This window comes from Heliangelus exortis, chromosome 16 (assembly GCF_036169615.1).
Source record: "Heliangelus exortis chromosome 16, bHelExo1.hap1, whole genome shotgun sequence".
In the NCBI taxonomy this organism is placed as follows: Eukaryota; Metazoa; Chordata; class Aves; order Apodiformes; family Trochilidae; genus Heliangelus; species Heliangelus exortis.
Window position 1 is genome coordinate 5,709,119 of NC_092437.1, and position 15,369 is coordinate 5,724,487.

The following is a 15,369-nucleotide window of genomic DNA, read 5'->3' on the forward strand; positions in this document are numbered from 1 at the left end:
CCAGATGGTTTTCTTTAACGTCTTAGTATAACTTACATGTAACATCTTGCACCAGCTTTGTTTTCTTGATTTATGCCTCTGTGTTTGAATAGTTTGGAAACTTTGTTAGGGCACCTAATGGGGTAACTGCTTTTTTAACACTATGGATTGGCTGTTCTCTGTCAACAGAAAACTGGAAACCTGTGTTTTGTGTGTGAGCTGTTGGACAATATTATAGTCATATCATGCCAGATTGGTGGGGTTTTTCATCCTGTAAAAAAGACTAAAACCTTTAGCTCCATTTGGACTAAAACCTTTAGCTCCATTTGAAAGTGTGTTTTTCCTTAGCACATGCATAGCTCTGGAATTAGGGATTAAGTAATTAACTTATATTTTTCATAAGGGACTATATTATTCCCATACAATAAAAAACCACAGAAGATGCCTATATGACTAAGATAAAGATGAAACCTATGAGCTGCTACATGTGGCATGAATTATTCATGGAAGAAAAATCCAGTGTTGCGTAGAACCATGACAGCTCAATGAGTAGAGAAAAAAACCTGCAAATGCTACTGGCTATAACTATTCAGTACACAGCATTGTCAGAAAGAAACAATTGTACAGTAAATCCATATTCATAGAAAAATCTAGAATTACTCTGCAGCCTAATGTGCAAATGTCCTGCATTGTAGCAGCTTGTTCTGTGGGTAAAAGTACCTGTTTTGCAATGACAGCCTAAAAAAATAGGATGCATAGAAATCCCTAACATGTTAAATTGAAATAGCAATTAAAGGTATTCTCAAAACAAAGTCAAGGCAGATTTCTTTCTGCATCTGTGGAGAGCCTGGGGGCTTTTGAGATTATTTAAAAGATGAAGCATAATTGTGAATGAAATTATGCAGCTGGCACAATGTATTGATTTCTTATCAATTTTGACTGAGCTGGTTATAAAGTGGTTTAGCTGCAACGACTACCAAGTATTTCTGCTACACTGTTTAACCAAATGGGCTAGTAATGGTCTCAAAAAATGGAGTTTGCATTTTCTTTTGAAAAGCGCTGTTGCCAGAGTTCCATTTCATCCCCATTTAGGGAAGAGTAGAAAAGTAACTCTTTGTGTAACGTAAATGTAAGAGCAATTAGGCAGAGTATATCAGATTTACTGTAAATGTGCCATCTAAGCTGGTGAAGCCTAAATTACACTGGTGAAGTGAAGATATTAGCTGGCTACACCTTGCTGACACACTGAGATCTTTTCAGGGAGCCAGGACATCTGTGCAACCCCAAAGAGATGAGAGCTATTAAAGTAATTATTGGTTACAGAAATGTACATTTATTTGCATCTTGTACACCCTTCAGACAGTGCTTAGAGGAAAATATTATACTACATCCACTATGTTGGCAAAATATCATTAGAAAACTTGAATACAGCAGTTTTGACCGTGATTTGCAAGTACAGAACAATTTTGTAAGTCTGCACTCTACACTCAGACTCACTTTCCTCCACAATGTAGCAGAACATATAAACTCTGCAACAACCTGAATCATGATCACATCTGTCAGTCTAAGAGCAAGTCTTACTTTTATTGACTATGACATTTATGTTTTCCAGGGCCTCATAATCCTTCAGGCCATAATTGGTAAAGTATAATTTTTTCCAAATTAATCTTACAATTTGATTGATTTAGTGGCAAAATTTAATCCTTTAATCCTTCTAGTCTGATAAGGAACTATTAGGATTTCATTGGCTTTAGGATTTTTTTCATATATTTCTGCTTTTTTGAGGAATAGCTAGTTCTCTCCCACAAAAAAACCACAAACAAACAAAACCAACAAAAATTGTTTTGTGTATTTATGGGTTTTTTTAGTTTAGTGTATTTAATGCAGACTTGTGGTCAGGTTTAAGTTGTACTATTCTATGAAGCCTTCATATCCCAAATGATGTTATCTCTGCATTGCATAATTCTGATTTCTCACATGGTGGAGGAAGGGAAAGTACCTGTGAATACATTTTAGTTCCATAAGGCTATTCGTATGTGCTGCATGCAAATGGTTACTAAGATATGCCACTCAGTTCTCTGCCAGTTAAAATCTTTTCTTGATTCAATATCACTATTAGTGCCCTGATTCAGCTTCTGCCAGTCTACACTACTTGTACTGCCAGAGAGAGAGGCTTCTCAGCCTGCACTCTCCCGTGTGCCTGGGCAGTGATCTTCCTAAATCATTTAATGGCTTTCCTTTGTTTGCTGCTGATCTCCCATGCCCGTTTTTCAGGGTGTTATTTCTATTGGTTTCAGCACCTGCCCATCAGGTAATTCCCTGAGCCTCCATCATCTTTCATATCAGGGCAAAGCACCAGTGATCTCTTTGATGCTCTCTGCCCTAAAAATGTAGCTCTCAGCATCAACTCCCTAAGCTCACTAGCTGAGTAAGAAGGTTTTCCAGCTGAACTTTGCTCTGCAGCTACATCCATTCTCCCCTCAGAATCCCATTGCTGTTTTATTCTTGTGCATCATTTCCTGTCCTGAATTCCTGTGCTCCTGAATGATGCTTCCTCTCCTTGGTTTCTTGAATAACCAAGCTGTCTTCTGGCAGATATCTATTTCTATCCTTCCTCTAGCATTTTTTCCACAGTGACCCAGAACCTTGCCATTTTCCTCCTCACCCATTTGGATTTGGAAATTAAGAACCAAGAATTTAATTAACACTCTACCTCTCTGTGTCCCCTTGCTGCTTTTTCTTTAGTTCTCTCAAGAACATTCACTTGGCAAGTGAAGATAGACTTGGTGAACTAGAGATCTGTGTGTAGAGTGGGAATGGAATATTCCTGAAATATTGCATTGAAACAGCCTTCAAGCCTACACTGGCAGTAGTCTGACACAGCTATTCATTGGGTGCTTTCAAATTCCATTTTTTATCACTTGTGGAAGTTCCAGGGCTTCTCAGCAGGGCTTACCTGCAGGTGCAGCTCTCCATAAGCATGACTCTGATTCCACTTACTTCCAGCCAACTTTACAGATCTGTTCCGATCTTCCATGTTTCCAGTATTAATCCAAGTTCAGAGAGTTTGGACAAAGTCAACTTAGTTCTTCCTCAACCCAAAAGCATGTAGGAATATCCACCCAGCATATAAATGGAGGAAAACACCATGTGAATGGAGGTGATGGACGTGAGACATGTAATAATGGGAAATCAACTTGTTTCTGGAAAGCTCTCTCAGAAGATGTAGTACTTTCTGTGCACAGACTAGTTGAGAAAAACTTGCTAAGTTTTAGTTATAAATGTATTGGCTGTCTCCAAATAAATATTTGTATTAAAAAATCAAATTGTAGATTTTAGCATAATAACATGCATATAATGAGATAAAAGAAGAGCCTGCTATACTATTTTCTGCCACTGATGTACATATATTACATTTTCAAGCAGAAGTCAGGCACAAGTCAAGAAACTACTGAACATAACTGCCTTTTTATGCTTTCTTTTTGGAAGATGATTGAAACAAGGCATGTAGCTTGCCACTGTTGTATCATTTACATAGATTATTGGAAAGAACTGAAAGATCCATTCAGGGGTAATTAATTTTTTTTAATTTTTTCAACGACATTATCTGACACACTTAAAAAGAGGGAATTCAACATCCAAGTTAACTGCTGGTTGGAACACTAGCCCCAAGGCTTCCCAGAAGAATGTAGAACAAATTTAACTTTTCAGGGGGCAAAGATATTTAAAGCAATAGAAGCTATGTAAAGAGCTTAGGGATAGTCAACTAAATAGTTTTCTGTTGACTCAAGCACTCTCTTTCTTATTGTCACGCAGCATGGGATCAAGGGTGGTGGAAATATGCATGTGAGGAAGCGTGAAGAAATGGCGGGCTCTCTTTGTGTATCTTAGAGACTTTTTTAGACTTGGCCTTACAGCAACATAGTTACTGTTGCTACAGTCCAATCTGGAATCTTTCCATCAGAAATGCTATTTTGAGTACTAACTTCTAAATGTTTCATCTCTCATTGTTCTCAAGTTTGTCACATCTAGAGTTTGGGAGGCAAACTAAAGCCCATTTAATTTTAGATGGATTCTTTGCTATGCTAAAGACCAGATTTATTTTTATTACTTTTTTGGTTTAAGATTTTTATTGATTTCTGCAGCCAGGAACACTACAGAGTTGCAGAGGTGGGCAGCACAGTTATGTGAATGGCTCAGGTTACTTGTTATGGGAGGTGTGCTTTGTACATAGACCAAGATGTGGGGAGTTTGTTCCAGTGGAGCTGAATTTAAAGTCTGATGGACACAGTACTGCTGGAATTCCTGTTCATGCAGAACAGGTGCTCATAGATAGCATCAGGCTAACTTGCTACCTGTTTTCTTTGTTCCACTGCAACAGTAGCAGGTCTACATCTTTCAGGTTTGTTTTAGTAAGATGAGTCAAGCATGTCTGTTGCTTGGCATGTGAACTTAAGCCATATTCCAAAGACATTCCTGGATACAAAAATAAGATCATGATTGGGAATAGTCAGCATGGATACATTGCTTTCTCTGATGAAATGACTACAGCTGTGGATGGGGGGCTTGCAGATATTGTCTGCTATGACTTTTGCAAAATTTTTGATGTGGTCTGTTGTGGCACCCTTGTGTTCCACTTGGGATGTTAGTGTAGAGAGGTGAAATACTGAGTGGGTGCAAAAATAGTTTGACTGTTGGGCTCAGAGGGTACAGTTAACAGTTGATACAAGTTACCAGTGGAGTTCCTGAGTCTGTTCTTGAGCCTATCTATCTAATATCCTATTTAATATCTTTATTGATGAGCTGGAGAAGGAAATGCAATGCCTCTTGATTAAATTTTCATTACACCAAAGTGGACTGAGCAGTCAATAGACATAAAGGTAGCATCACTGTTCAGGACAGCAAAGATAGCCTGAAGGCGTGGACCAGAACCTCATGAAATTCAGCATGGACAAAAGTCTTGCACCTGGGCTGGACTGACCTCACTCATTGACCTCACCTATTGACTGGACAGCAGCTCTTCTGAACAGGATCAGGAATTCTGGTGAGCTAAACATGAGCCAACAGTGTCCTGGGCTGTGTCAAGAGGAACACAAGCAGGAGATTGAGGGAAGCGATTCCCCTTTAGCAAGCACTCACTCAAGACCCCATCCTGATTTTTTGGTTTTTTGTTGTTTTATTTTTATTTTTTTTTTTTTTGAGGTGCTCTCTTGATGAGTACAGCAATGAAACATCTGGTAAACTTAGCACATAAGGGCATTACATTTACATTTTAGTAACTGATCCAGCTTGGGTAAGTTTTCACAATGCATTAGTCATTACTGTGTGAATTAAGGTGGAGAGAAATAATGGAGGTAGGCATAGAATCAATGAATGTAGACATTGTGTCTGATTGTATGAATGACTAGAGATATCCAAGAGAAAAACTGCCTGAGCACATTCTCTGGTGAGCTCTTGGATATAATTATTTTGTACAGTGAGTAGGTATATTCTAGCTTGCTGTTAAATATCCCAAAGGAGGTATTTAGTAGATATAACCACAGTGGCAAACTCTCTTTTCAGTTTAAATCTTCTTACAGGACCAATTGTTTCCCTAAAAGTACTTTAACAATATCTTTCCTTCCTGAAATTCTTCCTCTGAGCACTACTAAACATATTTTTCATGTCATAAGTTTCAGTCAAGCTTTTCTCCAGGTTATGATGGTACATTGTCACTGAGTTTAATAGGACCACATGGGTATAACTGAGAGCAGATTCATTTCTTTAATCTTCCTGCATAAGTAATCTATTTCCCTAATAATTTTTTTCCCCTGCTTGGAATTGCTTCAAATTTGTCAACATCTTCAGGGTAAGGAGGTTCTTCTAACAGCACCTGAGTTCTTTTTGAAGCACAGAACATGTTTCCGCAGGCATGTTATTAATTATGGATAATTCCCTGATTTTACTTCTCTGACTATTGTCCAACACTTCACATCTGCCTATCCACATCTGGTACAAATAAAAAAAGGTTTTGTGCTTTTCATATCAAACATGTAATAATGACCATTTTGCTTTTGTTCTTATTTTTTAATCGAAGTTAGTAAATCCCTTTAATAAAATATCTTAAGCTTTATAATATTGCACAGGATGAGGCAGATTTTTAATATTTTACTTAGCTATATTTATTTTCTTGCTTCTGGACAACTAGTGATTTGAGATCTGAGACCTTTGTATCATTTCCCTTCTGAGTATTTGCTCCATTTGGAGCTAGCAAACCCATAACCAGAATCAACAAAGTTATGCAAAATGTCTTCATAAGAGGGATGAGTTGGAATAAAAACCACTTGTGGGCTGCAGAGGCTGTGATGATGTGTTTTATGCCTGTGTTGCTTTCCACTTGAGCACCTCAATGCAAATTATTTTCTGTAAGCAATGGGAACATTAAGAGGCGTTGTAGAGTTAATGGTCAAATTACTTTGTAAGAGATGTAATTTTCCCTGTTCCTCCTTCCAGCCAACACACATAAACGTGTATGTGCACATAGCTATCTAAATTGCTACTTGTGCCAATCTCATAATTGCATTTGTACATACAGGTTTGGAGATTTGAGCTATTACAGCCCTGGCGTAACTTCCCAGTACAGATCTCCTCTTCTCAGACTGTGGTTTCCTAACACAGGCAAGAACAACCATGGCTCCCTTTTCCCTATTTACTTGCTAACCTAGATTGCTGTCAAAGCATGCTATGGGAATAAATGTTGTTCTTTTCTTTTTGCATTAACCATTTTGATGGAGAGGGAGGAATTTCTATGATGGCTCCTTTTTCCAGAGGAGAAAGAACAACAGCGGCTCATCTGAATGACCCTGTCATACTCCCAGCTTTGTGTTTGGGAACATACAAAGAAATGAGAAGGATGTTTTCAAGAAAAATCCCAGTATGATATGTGTAATAAAGAATGATAAAGATCTCTTTATCTTAAAGATTTCTAGATATAAACACTGACTACAGCTCCATCAGTTTAGAAAGCATGGGGAGAGTTATTGATGTGAACATAATTTTGCCCCATGAATACCTCTGTAAGGTCTAAGTGGCTTTACTTTGCAGAGGTTAAGTGTAATTCAGAAAGATGTGTTGAAGCCTGACTCCATGAAGGCTTGGCTGTCCATCTTTGGCTAGAACAAGCAAGCTCATCAGCAGTGCTGCTGAACTAAGTAGCATTCAAAGACATCTGGAAAACCAGAGCACAGTAGGGTTATGAAACAGCTCCCATGGCTTTCATCCAATTACTCATTTTCTTAATGGCATAAGAGTCTTTGATAAGAATCAGCTTTAATATGTCTGAACTATCTTGCTCTAAAACACTTCCAAGCATTGTTGGATTAAGTACATGCTCCTAATATATCCAGTGCTGTACTTAGAATTCTTGTTTTGTCAATCAGTAGAACAAAAACATGCTACAAATGCAGACACACAAAACTCGGGATGCTTAAAAACCTGGAATATGGATTACTGAATGGACTGTATTGGAATCACCTTGTTTTGTTTTAAAACCTAACAATCTCCAGGGACCAAGGATGAGATTTATATATCAGGGTTTTTTAAAGAGCAAATTATCTGTACACCCACAGCATTAACAGGCACCCAAAATATATTCAAGTGAGTCCATCCTTTGTTTAACTGACTCATGTAGTTCTTCTACATTCAGACATTATGCCAATGCAGAACATATCCAGGCAGTTGTCATGAGCAGTCAGTAGGTACATTGATTTTGTGAGAAAAACTGATGAAACATAAGAGAATGACTTTTAACCAAACTGTGGTAAAGTTACAGTTCCCTGGAAGACACAGCTTTCAATTTATGTGCTTCTACCTGACATTTATCTGGTACCACTAGACACTTCCAACGTACTTTTAAAATCTAAATCTATGTGGTTTAAAATCTAAAAAATAATGACAATAAAAATATTGACCTGCTGTGACCTATGTGACTTCTGTGGAATGTTGATGGTAAATGAAAAATACAGGGCAGCAGTCTTAATCTGCAGCCATAATTCCACACAAATGCTTAGGGTCAAACTAATGGTTTACAAAGCTACTTAACTACTGAAAATGATTATAATATAAACACTTATGAATGGGAACAAATGTAGTTCTGTAAATAAAACATAGGCAACATACAGACCCAGATATCCATTGTGAGTAATGCAAACCAGATGTGTTTAGGTACCAGCCTATGTGTGTGTCAGCAGTGCATATACAGCCACTGAAGTAATAAGTATCTTAGGTATTGTGTCCTGGGGAAGGTACTGACAAATGAGAGCTTATGAATAAAAATTAGGAAAGAAAGTCTGTTCCAGCCCTAAATAATATTACACCTGTAATAGGAAATACTTGCCTCAAATTGTAGTGTAGTTCCCAAGCAATGAAGAATCTATAATCTCTCTCTGGGTTATTTGTTACACGTTCAGTTGCTCCTTAAATAGGAAGCTTTTCTTAATATTCAGTTTATTTGCTGCAAACCAAGCTCAGCGTTTCAAATCCTCCCAGAATGGATGTGGAAGACACATGATTGTAGTAGTCTTCCCACATTTTCTACTTAACTTTTTTTGTGCATGCTCCCTTAGTTTTCTCTTCTAATATCCAGCCAACTCTTTTTACTTTTTCTCATAAATTATGTATTCAAGGCAAATCTTTATATCTGTTGGTGATCTCTGAGCTTGCTCTGGTTGGTTCACACCCCTCCCATCTACCCTTGTGTATGAGTTGGGGTTTGCCAGGCAGATCAGTGAAGTATCATAATGAATAATAGCCAATATAAATTTTGAAACATTAAAAATTTTTTCTTCACATCTGAAGAGGGAAAATCTGAAACATCCACTTATTTACAGTCTATTTGAGTAGATGCTGGTGTTAAATATAGAACTTACCCATGATCAGCATTCCTTATTAATGTGTTTCCTTTGGTAGAAGGAAGAAGAAGTTGATGAGATGTATTCATGTGTGAAGGAATTTCAGATTTGCTTATTACAGAGCAATGATCCATCAGAACTACTGCTGACTTTGAAGGATAAACACAGATTTTTCTCTGTGCCTGGTGCCCTCATGTGGCTTTGATGTTCAGCTTCTTGCAAATTAATTAAACACTTCACTGCATGGCTGACACTTCTGCTGTGTAAAAGCTAGAGAATACTTTGCCTTTTAGGATTGTATGTTCTGGGAATAAAGCATCTGCTCGAAAGCCAAAATCTGCTGTTTGCCATATGCCAGCTAGATTTAGATATGCAAACTCCTTGAGTTTCCTAACTTAAATCAAGAACATTTCTCAGAGACTTCACACATTGATGTATGTGATTCAGACCTTACGCCTCCAAGGACTGCTACAGCTTGAAAGGATTTTTGCTGGAGTCCCTACCTTCTTTAGTGAAACTTAAAAATGCCACCATAGATGTACTAGTGCTTTTAAAGACCTACATTTTTTTTTTGTTTTCATCTCTAGTAACAGGACTAATTTTTATACTCTATCTTGGACTAAAATATCAAGGATTAGTTCTACCAGGAAAGAGTTTACACTGTACTTTTTCAGCTACCTTAAAATTGTCCCATTTTTCTTCCAGCTATTGCTGTGGTATGACAAAGAAATTTCTGTATTTAATGCTGTAAAATATGCACAGGGAAAATGTTTCTTTGCAAAGCACTTCTGAATCTGTTATTATATTATTTCTGAATTACTAATCTAGAAATTCCACTCTAAAATACATCATTTACCCAGAAACCTTATTCAAAGAACTTATATAGGATATTCATTACATGTCCATGAATTGCAACAATAAAACTCTTGCACAAGCAAGAAGTGAATATAACTGCTCTGAAAGTTTGATCCAGTGGCTTCCTTGTACTGTGCAATCTAAAGGTGCTTGTCAAAGCTTTTCTTTACAGTGGATCAGATTTCACAGGTGCAGAGATTTTTCACTAGCTCTATAAGACTATGAATTTTTAGGACACTTTGCACGAATTTGAAAAATTTGATAGTTTACTTTGTCATATTTTTTTATGGAATGGGCAAGAAATGAAAATTATTATTAAAAACTGAAAATCCTGATTAATTGAAAAAAACCCACCTTGTCATCCCTACTACCTTTAAAAAAGATATACAGGGAGTTTTATCTTTCATGGTCCATCCTCTGAAAGATTAGATTTTTTTCCTCAGTTTTTCCTGTATCCATTAGAATTACAAATTGGCATAAAATTTTTATAATGACTTTTTCTGCAGCAATAATAAATTAATTATCATAATTTGAGCCTGAAGTTGCAACTCTATGGACAAGCTCATCTTACCCTGTTTGTAAGACATCTTTTCAGATATGAATGCATGGGACTTAGCACTTGTTGGTTTATCTCTGTTACCCGGTTTGGCATCTTTTTTCACATATACATTTATTTTTCTTGTATAGTAGATTTCTCTGAGAGTATGATCTGTATAAAATACCTGTGCATGGTTATAGTAAAAGCAATTGCAAATATCCCATGTGGGTTAATCCCTAAAAGCCAGCGTATGATTCACAATATAAGAACAGTAGAGGCTTAACTATAGAATTTGACTGTAATGTAGAAGTGGAATGCTTTTAATGTTCATCATTTTAATGAGGCAAGTGAATACACTAGGTCAAATTAAATATTCAATTATTTATTCACATAGAAACCAGTAAATTTTAGGGTTCATAGCACAAAACTTTTTGTTAAAAAAAGAAAACAAGCTATGCCATATAGCTCTTTTACTGTCAATAAAATAGCATCATTACTGTTAAATTTAAGATTATAATAGAAGATTACAATAAAAAAACAGATTACATCAGTTGGGGCATAATGTGATGACTATAATGAGAAAATCCCTGTCATAAATTTTACCACAAAGAAATACCAATAGCTAACACCCATATTCTCCAACTAGAAATCAAGAATATTTGTGTATATTTTGGCATAAAAGGCACAAAACACAAGGCAAAGCATGCTTGTGTCATTTGTTACAAAGAAGCATTGACATTTGTGCAACATGGAAAAAGTTCAGCGTTTTTCCAGACTTTTCCAATACCACAGATACTTGAGGAACAGATCTTCCCCTTTAATGCCAGTGTATCACTCCCAGTACAGATGGCAGGAACTACAAGAAGAGTAGACAGAGGACAATACATCCATATCTTACCTTATGTATTGTGGAAGCTGCTGCTATAGTACTATTAGTAGTAAAGAAATACACCGCAGCCTTTTAATACAAAGACAACAACTGGCAGATAGCACTTGTGGGAATTATGTAAGACTGGTAAGAATGTTAACAATGCTGGAAACCCTCCTAAACACAGCTTTTCCACTTGCATTTAAATGCATGATGCCTACTCCCTGTTTGCTTCAAATAAGCTTTTTAAAAAACTTTGTGCCCTTGAAACAAAGGTCTCGTCAGAAGGGAATGCTGCACTGCACAGAGGAATTGCTTTCCTGATTTTAAGTTGCTTCAGGAATACAGATGAAACATCTGTACTATTTTCTTCTGTAGTGACCTCCATACAAGCATGTTGTTAACAGCCTATCTGCTATATTTCTATAACAAGTCTATCTTCATCATCACTGCTAGTGTCATCATGCTCAACTCTGCTTTGCTTCCTCATCATCTCTAAACCTCTCTTTTTGTTTGTCTCGGAAGGTGCTGCAGAGTGAGTCTCAAACTTGGGGGACCTGAGATTAATTGAGGGCTTTCTTAAGGTAGTAGTAGATGCCCCATGTGGCCTTCCATAAATGTTTGGCTGCAGGTGGGCTCCATTCTTTTCTGCTCTTCTATGAAAGTCAAGGATTTTTTGAGAGAAGTTTGCCCACTCTGTGTATTCTATACTGGGTAATTTAGCCCTTGACACTGAGTGAGGAAGAGACTCTGCTTTTGAGCCAAATAAACGTGAGCATCCAGGCTGGGAACTGGGAGCTGAGTTTTCTTTTGGAGATGAATGTGTGGTTTCTTTAGTTGGTGGTTTTTCCTTTCCTGAGGCCTGGATCACCAGGCCGTGTGTACAAGATCTTTGACCCACTGAGTCTACATTTAATATGTTTTCCTGGGATGCTTCTGGATGTAAGGGAAGAGGGCCAGTAGTCCCTGATTTGGCTCTGTCAGGTAGGTCACCTGTGCCTGTACTTGTAAAATAAGAAGGGGCAGACAAAACAGAAGATGCTGTTGAGTCACTCTGAGCCTTTGGCTGTGAGTCCCCTGGGACTGATTGCTGAAGCACAAATGATTGTGTCACTAAACAGATTTCCACATCACCACTGGCTTGCTGCATGGCTCTATCAACTGTGGATGAAAAGGAATGAGCTGTCATAGTTGTTTCCAGAGGTGCTGTAATGTTCTGTAAAGAGAAGTTTGTTCTTGTGTGTTCCCTGATTTGCCCAGAAATGTCCTGTAGAAATTAAAAAATAAATTTATATTTCATATTTTCAAAGCATTCCATCCTTTATAAAAGTGAAGTGATAACTAAGTTCACTACATTGGTAGAAACATTTACCTCTGCTGTAATGCATATCAACTGAGTGAGTATAATGCCAACCTTATACAACTGTGATTATACTTGCACTCTTTGTTTTTTTTTTCATTACTGCAGACCAAGTTACTCATCCCTCTCTTGATGATAAAACTTTTTTTTTTCCCTCCCAGTGAAGGCTGTGGGAGGTGTGTAGTATTTTTTTCCTCAAGTGGATTTTTCTTTTTTTTTGCTTAGGTGACAGATCATGCTAATCCTTTGTGTATGATAGAGGTTGGGGGTTTCCAGCTGCATTGTTATGTACTGTCTAGGATGATGTTCTTTTCATTAAGACATTTTCAAATAAATACTGCATCAATATTTGTGGAATGTCAAGGGGGAAGGTTTTCGATGAGTCTGTAGGAAATATGTGTAGCAAATAAATTTACTTAGTGAAAAACATCTTAGGGAATAGTTTCCTACATAAAATACTGCTTATGCTACATGAAGAACCAGTGCTCATGATATGTAATAGCAGTCTGGCTCAGTAGCTTATCTTCAAGTGTAGCCATCAGAAGTCTAGGGAAAAGTATAAGAATTAGGATAATAATTAAGAATTAGTCAATAAATTTTCATTATATTTCAAACACAAAAAAACCCATAGCACATTTTTAAGCCAAATCTGTGATATACGGTACTTTTAACATGAACTTTAAAACAGCTGAATATAATTCAAGTTTTAATTACCAGTATCTTTTTGCTTGATTGTTTAATAATAAGTAATATATGAATTAAGGTACAATACCTACTTTTTTATCCCTTTTGTGGTTTTGTTTAACATGGTTCAGATTTTCAGTACGGGAAAATACTCCCGACTTATTCTTTCCCTGTTTCTTCTTTCTGCAAAGTGGCTTGTCTGAAGTGGGAGAAGATGTGTCTTTCAGCTCGTGTAGGTGATTTTCTATTGAAAAGAGATTGGAGAAACTTTTACTTCGATTTTATTTCCCCACGTGCTAGAACTTACAAAATTTCTCATCATATCACTGAAGTAACTTCTGGTTTTACTATTTCATGGAAATATTTATACTAAGATTGATACACTTTCTCATTGACTGCATACATGTTTGAGTTTTGGTCTTTTTCATTGGCCACTGCTCTCCTGGAAAGTCATTGCTCTTCATATCTGTGAATGAAATGAATGAACAGGAGGTATTGCCCCCACCTCCATGAGGGCTGTGGCATAAACATCATCTGCATTCATACTGCTAATTAAATAGGGGGGAGTGTCACTGAAGCACAGACAAGTCAACACACCAAATTCATTTCACATTGCAAACATACGATCTCCTTTCAGAAACTGATAAAGTGTTTAGGCTTCTATTTGAAGGTTATTTTGAATTTTTTCTCTTTAAATGCCTTCCTAATTGTCAGATTCATGAATGTAATTTTGTGTATGAATATCCTCATGTGCTCCCTTCTGCAAGTGAGCTGTCTGAGTTTCTACTTGCAGAAGCAACTGAAGGACAGAAGTGGCTTTGCAGTTCCATATGGAACAGGTGTATATCAGAGTTGTCACTAGCATTCATACTCTTTAAAAATAAACACTCAATACATTGAAAAATATTCAAAATACTTACCTTGTTCCTTTGATTGAGGAGAATGGCACTTCTTATACTTATTAAATTTACAGAGTCGTGACAAACACTCCTTTTTCAAAGCATCCAGGGTTCTATTTAGGAAGCAGTTCTGCTTGCTTAGTTGGCTCAGCTGAGCATATCCATGCACATACCTCCCTCTGTACCTGCATTGCCAGTGGCATTGAAGGGGTTAAAAAATATGTGCTATTTAAATTCAGAGAATAATAGCAGACCATCAGGTAAATTTAAATCTAACAGAAGTTTACTGCTGTGAAGGAGATGTTCATTTATGTCAACTCAGAAAAAAAGGATTTTAGGCAAGAGGCACACAGTTATTTTATTAAATTTTTCTTCAGTAAGATTCACAAATCCTTTGTTTACTAAGAGAAAAGCATTCAGGAATAACAGATTATTTTTACTGTATCTGGAATTTTAAGCCAGCATACTCCATAGAGACTTGAACAGCACAGGAATGAGAATGCATAGTTGTTGGCTTTTTTACTTTTCATTTCACTTCTGTGTGCTACTTACTCATCATCACTTATTTGATATGGCCAAATAAATAAATTATTTTTAGACCAGCAGTGGAAACAAAACAAAACCACTAAAAAAAAACCAAACAAACAAACCAAAAAACCAAAAACAAAACCAAAAACCTAAAAAACAAACCAGAAAAATGAAAAATGTCCTAGAAGAATTTCCCTGAACTGGTAACACAGACCTGAGTCTTCTATTTTTGTTCTTATGATCCTTCAAAATTGCAGTGCTGTTTGCCAGACCAGACATGGTAATTAAGTTACTGGCACTGATTTGTCCACAAGGGACTCACTCTGTCTGATTTTGACCAGGAAATAAAATCAGGGGGATGTATGTACACAATATGTGTTTCTTATTGAAGCAATTTATTTGACATTCTGCTAGCCCACTCCCTTGAAAGATTAGAGTCTAAATCTTCTACTTGTATCAGCTCCCAGTAAATACAGAGAAACTGCTGATTGATACAATGTGCCTGATATTTTTATACCAAAATTGTTTTATTTAAACTGAATGATCCTTTAAGCTATGGCTGGTTTTGTAAGTTTATGTTAGAAATTGTTATTTATTGTTCTGCATTCTGTGAATACAAGTTCAGAACACAGATCTGACAACTTTTAGCTTTCAGCAATTCAAAACTGAATATACTGGTTTCCTTCCAATAAAAGTAAATGCTGACAATTGTGACAGGTAAAAGTAATTTCTAAAGCACAGTGAGAGTCAACTGACCAGTTATCATCTTT

The 15,369-nt window shown here is 36.8% G+C and overlaps 2 protein-coding genes and 1 long non-coding RNA gene across 11 annotated transcripts in view; 1 reads left to right on the forward strand and 2 right to left on the reverse strand.

Annotated features, from left to right (window-relative positions):
• TUBB1 (tubulin beta 1 class VI) overlaps positions 1–15,369 on the reverse strand; it is a 340,778-nt gene that overhangs the window by 269,882 nt on the left and 55,527 nt on the right. The window lies entirely within an intron of this gene.
• LOC139803736 (uncharacterized) overlaps positions 1–15,369 on the forward strand; it is a 93,258-nt gene that overhangs the window by 52,147 nt on the left and 25,742 nt on the right. The window lies entirely within an intron of this gene.
• ZNF831 (zinc finger protein 831) overlaps positions 10,622–15,369 on the reverse strand; it is a 34,995-nt gene continuing 30,247 nt past the window's right edge. For all 6 annotated transcript variants that reach the window (XM_071760142.1, XM_071760146.1, XM_071760145.1 and 3 more), the window contains 3 exons: positions 14,093–14,256; positions 13,265–13,416; positions 10,622–12,395 (listed from right to left, as the gene is read on the reverse strand). In XM_071760142.1, the coding sequence (XP_071616243.1) occupies positions 11,544–12,395; positions 13,265–13,416; positions 14,093–14,256 (1,168 nt within the window). In that variant the 3' untranslated portion in view covers positions 10,622–11,543. The remainder of the gene's footprint in view (positions 12,396–13,264; positions 13,417–14,092; positions 14,257–15,369) is intronic.